This window comes from Berghia stephanieae, unplaced genomic scaffold, assembly GCF_034508935.2.
Source record: "Berghia stephanieae isolate SIO BIC M18660-M18661 unplaced genomic scaffold, UCSD_Bste_1.3 scaffold539, whole genome shotgun sequence".
NCBI classification, from domain to species: domain Eukaryota; kingdom Metazoa; phylum Mollusca; class Gastropoda; order Nudibranchia; family Aeolidiidae; genus Berghia; species Berghia stephanieae.
Window position 1 is genome coordinate 1 of NW_027626833.1, and position 20,075 is coordinate 20,075.

The 20,075-nt window shown below is 36.6% G+C and overlaps 2 protein-coding genes across 2 annotated transcripts; one reads left to right on the top strand and one right to left on the bottom strand.

Annotated features, from left to right (window-relative positions):
* Positions 1-3,457: 3,457 nt before the first annotated feature.
* On the bottom strand, positions 3,458-13,045 carry LOC144962019 (activating signal cointegrator 1 complex subunit 1-like). The gene is made up of 8 exons (XM_078895013.1): positions 12,924-13,045; positions 11,019-11,176; positions 10,126-10,335; positions 9,484-9,662; positions 8,635-8,771; positions 7,520-7,639; positions 6,276-6,471; positions 3,458-4,800 (listed from the first exon to the last, which is right to left on the bottom strand). The coding sequence occupies exons 2-8, from the start codon at positions 11,152-11,154 to the stop codon at positions 4,687-4,689; spliced, it is 1,092 nt and encodes a 363-aa protein (XP_078751139.1). The 5' UTR covers positions 11,155-11,176; positions 12,924-13,045; the 3' UTR covers positions 3,458-4,686.
* A 279-nt stretch (positions 13,046-13,324) lies between these two features.
* Positions 13,325-19,178, top strand: LOC144962018 (neuronal acetylcholine receptor subunit beta-3-like; the record flags this gene model as incomplete). The annotated part of the gene is made up of 5 exons (XM_078895012.1): positions 13,325-13,499; positions 14,705-14,862; positions 15,778-15,822; positions 17,863-17,972; positions 18,983-19,178. Coding segments are annotated over exons 1-5 (591 nt in total), but the record flags the coding sequence as incomplete, so codon positions are not given.
* Between the last annotated feature and the right edge of the window lie 897 nt (positions 19,179-20,075).

Sequence of the window (20,075 nt, forward strand, 5' to 3'; positions counted from 1 at the left end):
GGTTTTTAGGAAAATTAACTGCAAATTTTAGCAAATTTTACTGTTTTTAGCTAGCAAAATTTGGGATTTCTTTTTGCAAAAAGCCGCCATGTCAGACCAATAGCACTCTCTTAAAATGTCCTTTTAGGATTTGTAAATCTTAAAACAGCATTCTTATGGCAAAATAATATATTAAAACATTTATAATAATTATTACTTTATAACCACATGTCAACAGCTGTTTTTTGTTTGTTTGTTTTTTCTCCCAGATGGACATGCTCATCACCACCAACAACAATCCCAGCCATCAGGGACCCCAACAAGCCACCACCACCACCACTTCCCCCCACCAGCACCATCACAACAACATCAACAACAACAGCAGCAGCAGCAACAACAACAACAAGGTCTTGGTCCATCTCTGTCTTGGCAGTCGTCACAGGAAGGAGGAGGGTTGAGTTCCCTCAGCTCCATCGGGCCTCATGGCATCTCATCAGAATCCAGGGTACACAGTAAAGACGAGGAGATAGAGCTCATGTCTAGCGACTCGTCTAGTAGTAGTTCGAGTGATGAATGAGTGAAATCGGGGTGGATAGCAAAGGAATGGGAGGGGGGAGATGGAGGGGGTAAGGGATGGAAAGAAAGATAGAGACATGGGGTGGGAGGGTGAATGAGAGGGGGAAAGGGAGATGTGGAGAGAGTAAGAACATTTTGATGCATTTAATAAATTAACTTGATGATTTTACTCCACTCAATGTTTGCTCATTTTTCTTTTCTACATACATTTTGAATTGGGGGGAGAGTGTCCGAGTGGTTAAGGCATTGCACTGTGATCTGGAAGGTCCCGGGTTCGAGACCCGCTTCAGGCACTTTCATTTTTTTCCCCTAGGGCTAGATTATTATTCCCCAAATTGCTCACTTGGACAACATGGGTGATTTCTGTTGACATCAGACATCCTGTTTGATGGATTATCTATATATTCCTTCATGGAATACCCAGGCGATGGGATCTTATGGTTCGTTGCGAAAGAGCATAATTTTATTTTTAAAATTTTTTGCTAATATTTATAGTATAGTGGTTTCTGCCTAGGGGGCCACTTGTCGGAATCCAGAGATACTGGCGAAATACATCAGTGTGGGTCAAATCTTTAAATTTCTTTCCACTAGCTGTGATCTTTGTGTTTTTCCAAATAAATTTTCTATCTCTGAAATAATTTTCAGTCTGGAAATTAGTTTCAATTCATGTCATTTTACCAGAATTTTGGACTTAGACATTTAAAAAAAAATAAAAAAAATTCCTTTATTCATCCCTGAGGGGAAATTTTTCTTTAGGATCTATTCCAAGGGAAGACTGGAATAACCCAGGTGTCAGCCGCAGTGAATTGCCGCAAAAGTGAGCTAAGGCTAGGTGACTTGCTCAAGGCCACACAGCATGATGGGTAGTTGAATTCAGTACCTTTTGGGTACAAAGCCTGGGTGGGGTTCCTGACCTCCCATAGAGGGCAGGGGGGTACATACTGTGTCTTCTATCCCCTTATATCTGTTTCCCAACATGCTTTCTGTCTTTGTCTTGGAATGAGATTACTTGGTTTTGTCCTGGTCCTGGCAGATGCCCTGGCTGAGAGGGAAACGGTCGAATGTATAGTTACTTTTGGGAGATGATATTTTTTTCATTGAAAATCATCTCTCTGTTATGCACTGTATTATGTTTTCTTTATATTATATATGATTTGTAAAACATTTGAGTGTGTTCCTCTTAGCGGGGACCTGTGCTTGTGTCTGGATGAGACTTTTAGTGATCTCAAACTAAGTACTTTGATAGAGTGATTTTGGAATCTACACCTGTTTCTTATTTGAACCAATTCCCCTTTGTCTTCCCTTTTCTTGGATGCTTTATTGTAATTCTAGAACTTTTTACTTTCCCATTTTCTTCCTTTTTACTGGCGCTGATATAACCTTAATGTGTTGCAAGCTCCGTAAAACCCTTAAAAACATGGGTACAAAGCAAAGACTGAACCGCTGAGCCATGCTGTCCTATATAAATATAAGCATACATTAAAACATGATCCTTGCCATTTGGATTGCATTCAAATACTGACAACATAAAATATATTGAGCTTCAAAAAACCCCAAAACAATTGAGCTTTATATAGCGCAATATCCACTAAATGTGCTCAAAGTGCTTTACACGGGGTCCCTGGTCAACAGCAACATTTAACATGTAGGATGGGACATGATGCCTGTACTGTTAGGCGATATTACAATTTTTCGGACAAAGACAAGGTACTCATTTTACACCTGTGTACGGTGAGAGAATGTGAGTAAAGAGCCTTTTCCAAGGACTCAACTATGCGCCGAAAGCAAGGCTCGAACCCAGGACCTTCCGATCCGAAAGTGAGTGTCATACCACTAGACCACATGTGTAATCAGGGCCTTTCAAACTGGGAATTCGAGATTTTAAAAATCAAAATTTGGTCTTACACCTTCAAATGTCAAAAGTTGAATTACCTCCCTTTGGAAAATTCATCTGCCATTGTTCTAAAATCGGTAGAAATTTAACAAAATCTTGGTTTATACTGAACCTCCAATTTAATTCAGTCTAAACTCATTATACGACTAACAATAATTTTGTAGGCAGTCGTGGAATTGAAGAAAAGATTCCGCCAAAATCAGAAAGATGAGCGAGCCTGCATATCAATAAATAGGATTGAAAATGATATATTATAACAACAACTATATCATCTGCTAAGGACCCTTGGTAGGACAGGGATAGAAAGCATGGTACCATGGAAAAGATGCTAGGGACATAGAAAGAAAACAGCATGAGTGATCTCCCTGTCTGAATGGGAGGTTGAAAGCCCCCACCCACTTTTGTTGGTAACGATAGTCGCCTGATCCAATATGTTTGTTTTTGTTGTTGTTTGTAGGGGTTTTATGGTGCTTGCAACACATTAAGGTCATATCAGTAAAAAGGAAGAAAATGGGATAGTAAAAAGTTCAAGAATTACAATTAAAGCACAAAAGAAAAGGTGAGACAAAGGGGAATTGGTTCAAATAGGGAACAGATGTAGATTCCAAGAGCACACCGTCAAAGAACTTAGTTTGAGATCACCTAAAAGTCTCATCCAACACAAGCACAGGTCCCATCTAAGAGGAATACACTCAAATGTTTACAATAATAATATAATATGTAAACTAAACATAATACAATGCATAACAGAGAGATGATTTACAAGGAAAAAAATATCATCTTCCAAAACTATATACATTCGACTGTTTCCCTCCCAGTCAGGGCCAGGACAAAACCAAGTAATCTCATTCCAAGACGACAGGAAACAATTGGAAAACAGGTTGGGGGGATAGAAGACACAGCATGTACCTCCCTGCCCACTATGGGAGGTCAGGATCCCCACCCAGGTGTTCAGCCCTGATCCAATAAAGTTACACTGAGTGAACATATATAAAGAACACGACAGACTTTTTTCTATCAATATCAATATAATATGTTTTATTTTATTTACATATGTGGCATAATCTTCAACTCATTATTATCTTATTTCACAATCTCCCGGGACTCCATAAGTAGTAGATGGCAGGTGGCCTATATACACATAGTAAACCAAAGTCCAGGTTTTTCTGCTATAACCTAAAGCAAATAAAGCTCTTGTATGACATTTGCTCAAATCTACATAACGATTTTATCGATAAAGACAATAAAAAGAAAACAAAAATTATTGGCCAATGATAATGATAGTCTATTTCAAAGTGGTAACTTTTAATCACAACTTGAACCAACAAAAGTTATAAAATTGGGCTCGTGTCTTTTTTTGTATTAAAAAAATTATTTTATCATGCATTTGGATTAATGCACAAATAAAATCTGCCTGCGTAGCCCTAAGTAAATATGTGATGAAATGAGGAGGGGGGATGAATGATATTAGCCTTATACTTATAGTATAGGTAAAAGACAAGTTTCACATAATAAATAAGGTAAAATATAAAAATCTGAAAAGGTGTTGTATGAAATAGTGCCAGGTAAGGTAAAGCAGAAAGAAAATAAAATAAAATGTGTCCTAAATAATCAGCCTGTCTTGACTAGGCATCGTAAATAACCAGTTTGTCATGGCAATAGTAGCATGTCTGACCAATGATCAGAAGGTCTGAGGTTTGACCCCTGGTCGAGATAAACTTGATTATTGGGGTGTTTTTTTGTTTGTTTTGTTTTTTTCTCCTGTATTTTTCTTTCTGCTTTGTCTGGCACTGTTGTATACACCATTTTCAGACTTATCTTACACCAGTGCCTGCTCCCTAATTGGTCACTTTGACATTGTCTAAAATATAATAAATAAATACAGTGGAATCCTGATAAAGCAACATCGGTAGACCAGAAAGATTGGTTGGAAACTTTCAAATCAGCTTTGAATGCACTAGCTCTTCAAAGTAATCTGTACTGTTTCTTGTTTTGATTGGACTGTACTGACTGTAACTGAACATTCGCAGTGATTGGCCTGTGGGGCCTTTTGCGAATACAAGCCATTGAAGACTATACACAAGGTTGACTTTGTCCATTATCAATAGAACATACTTAGATAAACAAAAAAAAAGCCCCAGAAAATTTGGGATGAAAAAGAGATGTTGACTTAGTAAAAGTTGACTTTATGAGTGTTGACTTTGTACGGATTCCACTGTAAGAATGACTGACTAATGTTAAAAGTCTAATATTGCAGCAGGTTTATAATATCCATCAGTCGTAGTGGAATAGCGTTGGGACAGGTGAATCTTGTCAATGGGAAGTTTACCAAAATCAAAGTTTTTCAAAATCTGTGTGGAAGAAGAAAAAATAGAGAGTACAAGTACAGCACTTTGAAATTTTTAAGGAAACCTCAAAGCTTTGAAGACAGAAAGACAATAAATCTGACCTCTTTTTAAATCACAACTATTAACTGGAGAACATTAATAACAAAAATGAATATATAACAGCTTTAGAAAAAGAACACAATACCAAACACGGAATGTCCCTAGCTCAAAACCCTTCTTCAGCCAACAACAACAAAAAATGAAAACATAACTATATTGCTTGAAAACCAGATTGACGACATATCATTATAATGGGACGTTACTGACGACAGATATCATTATAATGGGATGTTACTGGTGACAGATATCATTATAATGGGATGTTACTGGTGACAGATATCATTATAATGGGATGTTACTGGTGACAGATATCATTATAATGGGATGTTAACGATGACGGATATCATTATAATGGGATGTTACTGGTGACAGATATCATCATTATTATAATGGGATGTTACTGGTGACAGATATCATTATAATGGGACGTTACTGACGACAGATATCATTAAAATGGGACGTTACTGATGACAGATATCATTATAATGGGACGTTACTGATGACAGATATTATAATGGGACGTTATTGACGACAGATATTATTATAATGGGACGTTACTGACGACAGATATCATTATAATGGGACGTTACTGATGACAGATATCATTATAATGGGATGTTACTGACGACAGATATCATTATAATGGGACGTTACTGACGACAGACATCATTATAATGGGACATTACCAAAATCGACCCCATTTCCCTCCCTCACATTTTTCTTAATAGCTTTTGTAAGATACTCAACATGGAAATCTCGACCAACTAGGCTTGGTTCAGACTTGTTCAAGATTTCCATGCTGCACTGTAAATGTAAATGTAATTATCTATTTATTTAACTACGACGTGACTTGAACTCCTGGTTGAAATTGGTTACATCTGCAATTATTACAAGACAGAAGAAAATATAATATTCTGATATGGCGGCTTTTGAAGAGAAAAAAAATCCCAAATTTTGCAAGCTAAAAACAGCAACATTTGTAAAATATTTGCGATTAATTTTCTTAAATGTTTGTTTTTAAGGGTTTCACAGTGCTTGCAAAAAATTTAAGGTCATATCAGCACCAGTAAAAAGGAAGAAAATGAAATAGTAAAAAAGGAACTACTATTGATAAATTATCTTTCACGCTCCACACGAGCTATCAAATTAATCTCCCCCCCCCCCACCCCCCCCCCCCCCTTTTTTTTCTTAGCAAAATCTCGAAAATTTGCAAAAAAATTGAAGATTTTTCGGCCACAATGCAAATCAGTGATATTTTGGGATTTTTTTTGCGTTGCGGCTGCAAGTGATGCAAAAAACTGCCATGCCACAATATTTTAAGAAATAAACAATAGTTGTGGGTTAGAAATACAGAAAATAAATAGGGCTTCCCAGCGTACCTTGAGTATATTAGAAGCATCAAAAGACTCTCGTGTCTTCATGCCAGCTGACTGCTTTGGAACCGTGGTTCCGGAAGGATCTTTTCTCATCAAGGTATTCATAACAGTTGCATGGAGTTTGACTCTCTCATGCTGTCGCTGCATCAAACCACAATTTGTAAATTTGTCCACTAGTCGATCAGCCAGCATCTGAAGTCTGGAGAAATGTGGGAAAAGTACAATTTTAAATATGACAATGAGGCATATGTATTGAAAAAGAAATATTTATTTTAAAAAGCTATTCCACTCCCTAAGGGATCCAAATAGCTCAGCTGATAGAGAACTCGGTTCACGAGCAAAGGGACCAAGATCGATCCTGTGTGAGGTAGATATTTTTTTCTTATCCCATGGAGCCAGAGTTTATCCCAGTTTCTATAACATGAAACCAGCATTAGCAATTACTTGCTACCCTTTGGATAGGATGCTTGTCTATTGCGAAGTGCTATCCATCAGATCTAGCTACCCAATCACTGCTGTATGGACAGGGGGGTTTTATTCTAAAACTAGATATCATGAGTAAGAGTAAGAGTATCTTGTATTCAACGAGAGAACCTGACATTCAATCCTGATGACCTCGTAACATCAGAGGTCCAATATTTGTGTACAAACTAATTTCTAAACAAGTGTCAACATTATTTAGTCCTTTGACTTCATTATGATCAGTCAAACATGACAATGAACACATCAGATATCAATGGACTCTGAAACAATTAAGATGAATGAGAAGTTAATTAACACTTGTGTAACTATAACTTAAATACATTATGGATAATCATCTAATTTCCAGTTAATATAAAGAAAGCTAATCATTGCAACATCATTATACTTTTAAAAATATTAAAGCACAAACCTGGACTATAAGTAGTTCAACAATAAACAAACTAGATAGAGCAGTTATATAGCACATTTTCCTCTAAACGTGCTTAAAGCACTTTACAAGGGGTCCCAAGCCAACAGCAACGCAGACATATGTTAGGCAAAAGTACAATTTTTTTCAACAGAGACAAGACTGTTAATGGCCAGGTACTCATTTTACACCTGAGTACTGTGAGAGAATGCGAGTAAAGAGCGTTTTCCAAGGACTCAACTATGCACTGCTCAGAATAAAGAAAATCTGCACTAACCTTGGTTTAGCAATAGGTAAAGATGTTTTTCAAAAAAAATTTTTTTTTAAATGATCAGCGGTCACTTCACAAATTTCTTACTTGTCACAGTCATCTCCAGCTTGGACTTTAGCATAGAGGACATCCACTGACCCTGGGTCATCGTTCATGTACTCTAAGCCTTGGATTCGAACCTCCAATCTCTGTCTCTTTAATATTGGACTGCAATCGAAAGACAAGAATAGAATTATAGAGAAAAGAAAGATCAGGCAAAGGCAAAGCAAAAAAATGAAAATCTGCATATCTAACATAAGTAGTAGTCCTTCAGCCATTCAGAGTCATTAGGTCCACGGCCTCTAGCGTGAAAAGGACAAAAGCAAATGCTTGTTACCCTTTGGATAGTTCACTAGTCTATTGCAAAGTACATTCCACCAGATCTAACAGACCCAGCGACCCAAATCACTGCTGGGTGGACAGGGACAGGAATAAAATCTTGATTGCACCCAGGATCGATCTGTCATCAATAATGTCCCAGGATCGATCTTGGCCCCTTTGCGTTGAAGCAAGTGTCCTCCATCCATATCCTCCTCCTTCTTTCCCTTCTTCTTCTTCTTCTTTTCCTTCTTCGTTATGTAGAAACCTCCAATTTGAGGACTGAAGTATATTTGATTAAAAAATATATGAAAAAAAGAAAAAAAGAAATTGATGAAGCATTATTGAACGTGCCAAATAATATAATGAATTATGGTGCTTGAATACACGAAGATTCCAAAAGATTAAAAAGATCCATTGGATGTTATTATCAAATTCATAATAAACCTACTCGTTATAGGCCTACCACCTACACTACTAAGGTCCAATCATTGCACTAAAACAAAGTTTTCCTTTATATAAATTTCATCATTGCTGACATTGATGTTGACAATTTAATTCAATTTGCATTCATGAAAAGAGAATGGATTCTTAAAAATCACTGCTCAAGCTAAATGATTGGGTTTTTTTTCTCTCTCATCATAACTTAACATTTACAAAGGAAGACATAAAATAATTTCCTAGTCACACAGCTCAGTGTCAAAAATTTCCATATTAATGAAAATAACCTCTCTTGAAGAAAACTACAAGTCTGAAAGGGAACCTCTAAAAATTATTGTCACTTAGGTATTTATAGAATAATTTATTCTTTTTCTTCCACGACAGTCAGTAACAACAGAACTTACTTGATGATCTCTTTATAACAATCTGTAAGAAGATCTGATGCCGCTTGAATTTCAGCATCATTGAGTAACACCAAAGTACCTATAGTCAGATGGAGTTTTTCTCTCGTTTGGAATAGCGAGGCATCCAGTCCTCTATCCTGAAAAAATATTTCAATATGATATAATGATCCTAAACGAATGGATAAAAATTTCAACTCATAATAAAATAATGACCAGTGAGTGTATTTGAGTGAGTCATGTCATATCAATCTGTAACTCCTGTTCTGGATCCTCTGATTGAAACAGCAGAAGAGAAATGAAAATCCTTAAAACATTTTTAAAATTCATTGCTAAACTGCTTGTATTTCATATGTGAGAGACTAAATATTTAATTTACTTTAGTGATCTAAAGAAAAGAAAGACAAATACAATTTTTACTAAACGAAATAAATACAGTTGAAAATTGGATGCTTATCAGCAGCATTGAAGGAGAACTAATCAAGAAATAAGAAATAATGTGGCCATAAAGGATTAGTAATCAGAACAAAAAATGGAGTAATAAATTTGTGCCTACTACTTAAGGAATTTTGACATGCCGACTTAAATTTTTTTATATAACGCAGTGAAATGTTTTTGTTATAAACGACATCTAATTGTTTTCAAGTCCGATAACTAAAATGGTTATGGCTAGTTGTTGTAATGGAAATACTCTCAAACCTCTGTAAAATTGTCCATTACAACAGTATTAAAACAAGCCCAAAAATGCATCACATTATCAGACCTGCAAATACATAAATATGTGTATGTCAGTAATAAACATTTCATCGTGTAATATTTAAAACATTTTAAAGTAAAAAACTCTTCACTCACTCCATCACATTTATTTAAAACTTGAAATTTGAAATCATCGAAGGCCATAAATATCTCCTCTGTGTTCACAGGGATGGAAAGGAAATGGGTGAATTGTTCTTTCTGACGAGCAGAATCTATCAACAGATCAATGCGAGTCTTGGCAGATGCAATGCCTTTCTTGTCGTGTCCAAGGATCACTGTGGATAGAGAAAAGATTATTGGGTCTGTTAATTTGAGTGGTGGGATCTTTAAAAATCAGTGGTGATTGACTTTTTAATAGCTAAATGGTCAATATCTTTTGTAAATTAATAATAATAATAATAATAATAATAATAATAATAATAATAATAATAATAATAATAATGATGATGATAATGATAAGATAAGATATACTTTATTGATCCTGAATGGAAATATAATATAATAATGATGATGATGATGATGATGATGATGATGATGATGATGATGATGATGATGATGATGATGATGATGATGATGATGATAATAATAATAATAATAATAATAATAATAATAATAACAATGCATTGCATTTGTTGAGCGCTCTACCATTTCACAAGAAAATGCTCGAAGCACTTTACAGGAGCATTGAAATAAAGCGGAATACAATAATACCTGCCCAGGACAATTCCATTGACTTACCAACTTCTTCCCTCCTTTCTCCTTGTCTGGGAATCTTGATCTGTGTTCTACTTTCTGTCTCAATGCGTTTCTTTGTCTCTCCTTTCTTGCCTATGATGTATTTATAAAGCGGACTTGCGACTGCCATGACAAGCCGATACCCTCTTGATGTCTCTTCAATGTTTAGTTTGGCATCGCACACTTCATCACAGTACGTCATATCATTTTGACCTGGTACAAAATTAAATGAATGTTTGAGTTAAAATGAAAATAAATTGTTTTCCAGAAGCACCTTATACAAACCTTAAGGAGGTCATGGGTGCCAATTTTCCGGTTCATGCTGGAATTCTGGTTTTGCGATATCTCGATGTCAAATACCTCCGGTTTCAGTGTTTTAATAATGACGAAATAAGAGTAAAGTTTAGGCCGCATTTTCAGTAGGAACATTTTCAGGTTTGGCAAAGTGTTGAGATTTTAGTTTCAGGCTTCAGCACTTCTTCCTGCTGGCACCCATGAAGGAGATGAAGAAGGAAAACTGTTGAAACACAACAGTTCTATGATGTAAATGCTCGAGAATGACTTCAATCTCGTCTTATATCAGAATGCTAAAAAGCAGTCCTTCAGAGCCAGGACGCCAGTCTAAGCAGAGTACTTTCCACCAGATCTCACATAAAACTGTATGAACCAAATCTATTAAGTGGCATATCAGTGATGACTGAAATTCTAGAGTCAATTCTAAGAAGAGTCTAAAGAGCTTTAAAAATGCCCTTCTCCACAACAAGATATGAAATCTATGATAAAATTGACGGAGGGGTAACACCAAAAATGTATCTTTGACTTTCAGATAGGAGAGCATGTTTTCAATTCTGCTTGATAGTGAGAAAGTTTATATAAACATACACTGTAAATCTTACCTCTTTCATCACTGTAATCATCATAAAAATCATCATCTTCTGGATTACGCCCATCCCCTCTAGATGATGTGGTTCTGTAACATCGATTCCCAATCCAAATAAGTGGAGGTCTTAAAACATCTAATGATGACGTCATGCTTGCATAACATTAACATAAGCTGATGAATAATTCAGAAAAAGCATAACATTAACATAAGCTGATGAATAATTCAGAAAAAGCAAAAATCAAAATAAAATGTGAAAGAATGTTGCCATTTAAAATAAAAATTGATCATTTGTAAAGATTCTTTGAATGTATAGTGTATTGTTTCATCTGTTAAGGTCCTTTAGACATTTACCTAATAGCATTTGATAATGAAAGGTAAAACTTATATCATGACCATTCAATGGTATCCTCAACGATGTGATGTCATGAGAAATTACAAAAAAGTCAAGAAAATGGTCACTGAGAAACCAGTAACACAATAAGTTTGAAAATTCACTTTGTTGAAATTTCAAGACATATTGCCTTGCTCCATTATCCCTCAATGTATATTTTACTCATAAATATAATTAAACATTTTTTTAAAATGAGTCACACCACAGAAAATAGCCTAAAAGACAACTTTACCTTATGGCAAGCCGTTTTCAATTTTAAAAAAAAAAAATTAATTCCAAGACTTCCCTTCAATTCTGGACGGATTTATTGATGTTCAAAAATTGACCAAAAAAAAAAAAAAAAAAAATCCCTTCTCAAAATATCATATTGAAAAGAATCTGACACAGATGAAGGTTGAGAAAACGGACTCGTTGCTTTTAGAGGGATCAGATTTTTATTTTTATCATTTTTTTTTAAAAAGGTGCATCTCTCTATATTTGTACTCCATATTCATTTCCTTTGCCTCTTTCTTTCCTGAAAATAATATTTGTGATGACTGTAAATGGTGGTCGAAACATTCTCATTGTTAAATTTGTATTATTATTATTTTCCAATTTCATTTTCCGGAGCTAATACTACTTTCTAGTCCATTAATTAAGCAGAGTATAGTATAAACTGTCTGGTACTTTTTACTAATAGAGCCGCTCAGGATAAATATGTGATATCAATTCAGAAAAGTGAGTGAAGCAGGCACTAATGTTGATAATAACAGGGAATGAAGTGAGTAGAAAATGCCAGAAGACAATAGAGACACGAATATGGCAAATTTGTGTATATGGACCCAAAACGAATTTTAAAGTTTTTTCTTCAGATTTGAGACAATAAATAAATCTTGTAAACTAAACCAATCTTTTAATTTGATTATCTTGTTCTAACTTGTAGCCAAGATGAGAGGAAATATTGAAGTCTTTTTTTTTTTTTTAAACCCAGAAATTATTGAAGTCCTAGTAAGTAGGAGTAGGAGCACTGTTTGGTGTGATGTTGAGATGACGATTCCACTGCCCTCTCCCGCTCACCAATGTGACTAATTGAGGCTTATGGGCTACGTCACTTTGCGTGGCACCACAATGCGTGAATTGACCCCCTACCCCCCCCCCCACACACACACCCGACCCCCATCCCAATCTGCTTCGTCTAAATATCGATGAAGTTGATGAAGAAAAAATAGAAAAGAAGAAAAGTACCGGTTTAGGTTACGCTCTTTCTTAAAGAGGCTGAAAGTTATTCTAGAGATAGAGTGGCCTTGCTTCGAATCCACAAGGTACCGTGTTCGAATCCCCACATGCTTTGTGGCCGCAAGTCAACTCGCCCTAGCACACTTTGCGGCGCTACACTGCGGCTTATGAATGCTGGCTGCTGGCTTTTACTTGCGTTGTTCCATTCCTTCTCTTCCCATGAAATTTTGGGAATAGGAAAATTTCGCCTGTTGATGAATAAAAGGAATGAATTTAGACTAAACAGGTGACAAATTGATGGCTTTTTCTTACCATATAATTGTGTCCTTATTTATACATAAAGTGTTTACAATATTAACATTCGTAAGAGGAAACAAAAGTAGGGTCGAGGGCTGTGTCTCCAGTCTCCGTTTGTGGACGTGGTAATCTTTTTGGTTGAAGATAAAAAGAGGTAGCTACATAAACAAAACTATGTAAAAACTATTATTGAAAATAGCTTGTTTATATATGTTTAAACAATGGTGTGTTTAACTCAAAATGATCAATAACATAGAAAAATTAGACTTTTGAAAAACAATTGCCTCTAATATAATCAGTTTATTTCAAAATAATCAAATAATGCCTATGAAGAGAGAATCCGATGCAAAAATTTCTCTTGAAAATAGAAAGCAAAAGTATTGATTGTGAAAATAGCTTCCTTGTTTTATGAACTCTGCAGATCATGTTTCAGTTTCGTCTCTTCACTAAAGACTGAAGGGCTACATAAATAAAAGTAAAAGATCACAGAACTCATCAGATGCATTAAAATGAAAGTGCCCTTCAGCGAATTGATTTCTCCTCGTTTGTGTTTATTGTGTCTGTTTCTTCATTTTACAAGCATCAAATCAGGTAAAGAAACAAAGAACAACTCAACTCAGCAGACTCAGATTTTGAACTCTGAACTGACAGTGACAGTGGTACTGATACTGAGTTGATGAGTAACTCTACTCAAACTCTAAGTCAAAGATAAAAGTTTAGTCTAGAGATTAGGTAGGTCTAGCTAATCGATCTTCATCGACTGCCTAATGAAATGTAACGACCACCTAGACCCCGAATGACAGCGGCTCTTGGGGCAGGCTGCAACGGCAAAGGCTGTCGTTATCGCCATCTCTAAACTCATATTTTGTGACTTCTATAACAATAACAAATTTTAAGTTAGAAAACAGACTGTGATATCGGTACAGGAAGGGGAAGGGGGTGGAATCATGATTTAATGATAGCGTGAGATACAAGGACATCGATTTATCACTAGGTTGTAGTTGTGGAACTCATACTCATACTCAGCTAAACTAACAGTAACCGCCCCCCTCTCTCTTCTCTCTCTCTCTCTCTCTCTCTCTCTCTCTCTCTCTCTCTCTCTCTCTCTCTTATTATTTTATTTTGTTGTTTCAATTGTCTGTTGCACAAAATCAATATTTGTTTTCAATGAACAGGGCATAATGTTAGTGACATTTTTTATTTTCAATGACCAGAATACAGAAATGACCAAAGCTGACCAGTCACTCTCTTGACTCTTGTTGGTGAAACTGTTATTGCGGCATTTAGCATAGAGCTAGCAAGTTATCTTGTCACTTACGTTGAAATAAATATTTCCCTCTTTTGTGACAGTAAAAGTCACAATTTTAGAAACATTAAACATATAGTGGAAATTTCAATAAACCAATTTTGTTTTGTGAAATCTAAAAACCGAAATATTTTTGCTTTATCTCAGACCACTAAATTACCTTGGCCAGTGTGTGTGTGTTTTCAAGCATCGGTCAGTATTGATTTATGTTGCCAGGGATAACCGATGGCTTTTTCTTTACAATAAATCTTTTACTATCTTCCTATCCACAAAACGAGATTAAGTAGGTTTGACAAATTAGCAACCATTTGTTTTCTCTCTTTAAATCTTTTACTATCTTCCTATCCACAAAACGAGATTAAGTAGGTTTGACAAATTAGCAACCATTTGTTTTCTCTCTTTCAATTTCTTATGTCACAAACTCAATCTTATTTGTGTGGATTTCCTGAAAGTTATGGTTTTGTTTGTTCTTTATCTAAACATTCCACAGTAAAAGCCCAAAATGTTGCAACCCGCAAACTGTGGAAAGAGGAGATTCTGATCACAAACCTGCTGGAAGGTTATGTGAAAGAGACGAGACCCGTGCTCAACCCCAATGATGCTGTGCCAGTTTTTGTCAAGTTTACATTTGTCAGAGTGGAAGGACTGGTAAGTCGGATCGGTGGTTTCAAAATAATTGTTGAAATTCTTAACTCCTTAATGGAGAATAGTGCACATGTTTAATTTTAAAGAAAAAAGAAACTTGAGCATTTATATAACAAGATATGAAGTGAATAGAAAAGTGCCAGAAGACAACAGAGAATAAAAATTTTTTCGCGGCGGTGGTGGGGTTTGAACCTGCGACCTTATTGGTACGACAACTCCGCCTGGCAGGTGAGAGCGTGGCTCTACCGTGTGAGCTATCCACGAACACAAAAATATTCGTTTCAAACTCAAAGTCATTACTAGATCCCTCTCTCACCCACTTCTTGAGATCGCCGATTCGTTCGTACACCACCATCGCGAATAATTTTGACCAGCAGTTAAGCTTAATAGCCAATATTCTCAACACAAACATATAACATAGAAACGATTGAGACATTGAGTATGCTCCGGTGTATGGGGTGAATTTTAATTCAGAAAAGCGAGTGGAGCAGGCACTTATGTTGGTAACAACAAGATATGAAGTGAATAGAAAAGTGCCAGAAGACAACAGAGAATAAAAATTTTTTATATAGTGCAATATCCTCTTAACGTGTTCAAAGTTCTTAACACAGGGCCCCTCGCCAACATGTAGGATGAGACTTGACACCTGTTAGGCGATTCTCCAATTATTTTTCAACAGAGACGACACTTTTTATAGTCAGTTACTTATTTTACGCCTGAGTATGAGTAAAGAGCTTGTTCTTAAGACTCATTCAACTTTACATCTCTCAAAGTGGGACTCACACCTCATCCCCCTGGTCCGAAGGTAAGTATCATACCACAAGATCACAAAGCCGCATAAATTAATTATAATTAGTTTGATTTTTTAAAAATTTCCCTTTTAATAATAAAAAATGATTTGAATATTTATTATTTCAGGATGAAGCCACCGACTCTTTCACTTCTTCAATGTTTATTGTGCAGGTAAGAATAAGTTAACTCTTAGTCTTTTTTACAGTGAATTATACATTATTGTATATTTATATATTGTGATTGTCAAAAATCATCATTAAGCACGCATTCCCTGCCAATTGCTGTCCATTTCATTCTTTTCCTGGTCCATTTCATTAGTGCGAGGCGGTCCTTGGCAAGCTTAAGGACCACGGTCCTACGGTCCCTGGGAAATGAAAACCGCAAGGACCAGTCCTAGGACCGGCGGTCCTTTTCGACATTGAACATTCTTGAGAGACCGTTTTGACCTTTGGGACCATGGGATCGTTCATTCTTGAACCGTTAAAGACCGCTACACGATGAAAACCGTGGTCTACAGGAGTAAACACCACGGAGTAGTCACACTCATTTCAAATTGTAACCTAATTAGAGAAGAGGGTGATGCCTTCTTTATTTGATCACAGTACTTCATTGTTACTTCGATAATTTAGCGTGAATAAAATTTGAAATTTATCCCCATTAACGGAGATAATGGAATCACCCAAGGCGTTGATCGAGTTGTTCGTGGCGTTTATACACACACGCAACTCCTACCCCCCCCCCCCCCCCCCCCCACCCCACACACACACACACACACACCATGAGAGGGCAGCGAGCATTGAAGAGTAAGAGAGAGACGTGAAGTTATAATAAGAGGGGGTGGATGCGGTAATAAGTAATAAGTAATAAGTGGGGTCGATGGTGACTTTTCGCCAGATCTAACAAACCCAGCTACCCATTCACTGCTGAGTAGACAGGGATTCAGAAAAAAAACTCGACTGCACCCGGGATCGATCTCTGGCCCTTTGCGTATAAAGAGAGTGCTCTATCAACTGAGCTATCGGGGTCCCCAAATATTCTATTGGACCTTTTAAAAATACAGACGTTATAACTGGTTTTTTTGGAAGGAAGAAACTAATGAAACTCATATTATTTGATTAGTAAAAACACCAAACGAAATTTTAATATTATTGTATTATTTTAAATGACAACAATGCGATAGAAAGGAGTGGCGACAAGAGATGGACAAAAGAAAACAAAAAATCAGACTTGCAACTTGCTAGGTTTGAGACACACACACACACACACACACACACACACACACACACACACACACATCTTTAGTAGTCACATACATTTCAAACAATAACCCATTAGAGAAGAGGGGTCATGCCTTCATCATAGATCATTGTCATTGCGATCATTATGGTGTAGTAAATTTTGAAATTTACCCCGTATAATGGAATCGTCCAAGGCGTGCGCCTCCTGTTCCCCCCATCTCACACACGAAAGGGCGGTTTGCGGAGTGGAGGGAGGTGGTCGTCTGCCTCTATGGTCGTCTGTGTCGTTTAGTGTATGGCAAAGGGGGGTGGTGATTGGTGGAAGATAGGCAAAGGACCGAGGCAACGAATCGCTGGGGAAGTAGTATGGCGCCAGACCGTTGAAAGGTGATAAGAAGTGAGGACCACCGGCGGTCTTCCTCTTTGGGACCAGACCACGGTTCACAGCTAAAAGACCGTGGGACCGGTCCTCAGCGCGGCACTACATTTCATCATCTGAACTGATCATGGGAATCTGAATAGCTTCTGTGCCTTGTGTTTTGGTGTTCATATATTCTAAAATTATTTTATTTGTTATTTAGTCTTTAAAAGTCACTCATAGAAGCCACGAATTCAGATTTATTCCTTACTGCTGTCAAAAAAAGGAGAGTTTTATTTTGACCGTGAATGCAGAGCATTATGTACAAATGTAGAAAGAAAAAAAAATTTATTCAGCTCGATGTTTCATTTGCAATACTGTTTCTTAATTTTAAACATTTTGTTCCAATAATTGATATAAATGTGATTTTAAAAAATAGGAATACCGTATGATTTTTACGCTGTCATATCCTCTTATCATATCCTTGATTAAAGACGATAATTGTCACACGATATTGCAAATTTGTTTTCTCTCAATTTAACAACTATTTTTATTGCTATTTGTAAATTTTAACGCACCTCTTTGCCATAACTTGTTGAACATTTCAACCAATAGATGTGGCAAGATCCCCGTCTCCGATGGAACAAGTCGGAATATGGTGGGATAAAAACTGTCAGACTTCCTGCCAAGAAACTGTGGATCCCTGACCTTGTCTTGTACAATGTGTGAGTCACAATTCACTATTATTTTAAACCCCATCATTTCTTTCTTTTTTTTTCTTCTTTTCTCAAGAGTTTTAATGTGTCTCGTCCTACATGTTAAGCGTTGCTGTTGGTTGGGGACCCCTTGTTAAGTGCTTTGGGCACATTTAGTTTGATTTTGCGCTGTATAAACCTAGAGCATTTATATAGCGCAATATCCACTTAATGTGCTCAAAGTGCTTTACAAAGGGTGCCTGACTAACAGCAACACGTAACATATAGTACAAGACATGGCGCCTGTCAGGCGATATTACAATTTTTCCGACAGAGACGACACTGTTGACAGCCAGGTTCTCATTTTACACCTGAGTACGGTGAGAGAATGTGAGTAAAGAGTCTTTTCCAAGGACTCAACTATTCGCAAGCGAGGCTCGAACCCAGGACCTTCCAATCCGAAAGCGAGTGTCAAACTGCAAGACCACATAGCCACACAAATGCTTATGGTTCTGTCTGACATGTACTTATTTGCAGGTCTGATAACCCAAATCATGGGCTCACTGTTGTAATGGAAATAAAAACGCAAAACTTTGTCCATTACAACATTAATAAATCACTTGATTGTACGCTTTGAGACAATTTTATGGATAGGATAAAGGAGTGGCTATTATAACAGATTTGGGTGTATGGACATTTATGGATAACCTGCAAATTTAGGGAATGTAAGTATTTTTGTTTTTTTCGCATACTTTCTTGAATCTTCCTCTTTTTCCTTGAATCTTCCTCTTTTTCCTCGAATCTTCCTCTTTTTCCTTGAATCTTCCTCTTTTTCCTTGAATCTTCCTCTTTTTCCTTGAATCTTCCTCTTTTTCCTTGAATCTTCCTCTTTTGTCTTGAATCTTCCTCTTGTTCCTTGAATCTTCCTCTTTTGTCTTGAATCTTCCTCTTTTTGGCAACCAATCTTCCTCTTTCTGTCACGAGAAGTTGGCAGCTCTGGTTTACAGTTTGACACACTTTGTTTTGTTTTTTTCTCATAGAGCCCACCAGGATCCCCACGAGTCTTTGTACGAGGAAATGGTGACAGTGACACCCGATGGTGGAGTGGTCTGGGTGCCCACCTTGCGCCTGTCCAGCACCTGCCCCCTGGATCTAACGGATTTTCCTTACGATGTTCAGACATGTCCTATGGTGTTTGGGTCTTGGATGCACACGGCCTGGGAGATGAATGTGTCGGTAAGACGTGTACTTTTTAAAAATGAGGTAGACTCTGAATAAAAACCCAGCTGTGGGCAACAGCAAATAATTAAGAAAAACAGTATCATTATTATTACTAGTTTTGTATGTTGGCTGAAAAACCCCCAAAACATTCCTTGTTAACTTTCTTGTCCTTTTCTCACAAAGCTGTTTCATGAATTTGTGTCCAAGTTTTTCGGATTATTACGTCTGTCCTGATAACATTCTCACCCTATAAGTACAACAATGAATAAAAATCAATATAACAACTTCGAAAAAGAACAAAATACCAAACAGAACATTTTTGGGCTCAAAACCCTTCTTTAGTTGTGTAAAACTGTCTGTGAATTATATAATGCAAGCTATATGAGATGCTGTAATTATAAACTATTGTATAAGGCATTTAAAGGATAATTCCTATATTAAGCCTTTAGTAAGATAAGATAAAATAGTCAATAACAAAAACAATTAAAACTTGAATACATCACTTACACCCAGGGAGACAGCAGAAAGGTATTTGGCAGGTCTTGTCGGCTGGTACGATCTCGAAATGACATTTAATGGTAATGATAGGTGGTGATGGGACAAAGGGGGCATCAATTTTGATAAGATGTAGACTTGATAGTTGTGAATTGAACCCTTTTTTTTTGTGTGTGTGTGGATTATCATTGATCTGGGCACAAAGTGTGATAATATACAAAAGTTAAATTAACCACAATTTTATGGGAAAGTAGATACAGTGTAGATTTGAGCCACCATCCTGGGTGGGGTTCACGATCTCCCATAATGGGCAGGGAGGTACTTGTTGTGTCTTCTATCCCTCTGTATCTGTTTTACAACTGCTATCTTTGTTCTTTGTCTTGGAATGAGATTACTTAATTTTGTCCTGACCCTGGC

Bases quoted from the DNA above. Each gene is read 5' to 3' on its own strand.
- LOC144962019 (XM_078895013.1), bottom strand. From the start codon at position 11,154: ATGACGTCATCATTAGATGTTTTAAGACCTCCACTTATTTGGATTGGG. The intron at 10,336-11,018 runs GTAAGATTTACA...ATTTTGTACCAG, and splicing joins TGATTACAGTGATGAAAGAG to GTCAAAATGATATGACGTAC. The intron at 4,801-6,275 runs GTACGCTGGGAA...TCTTCCACACAG, and splicing joins ATGCTTCTAATATACTCAAG to ATTTTGAAAAACTTTGATTT.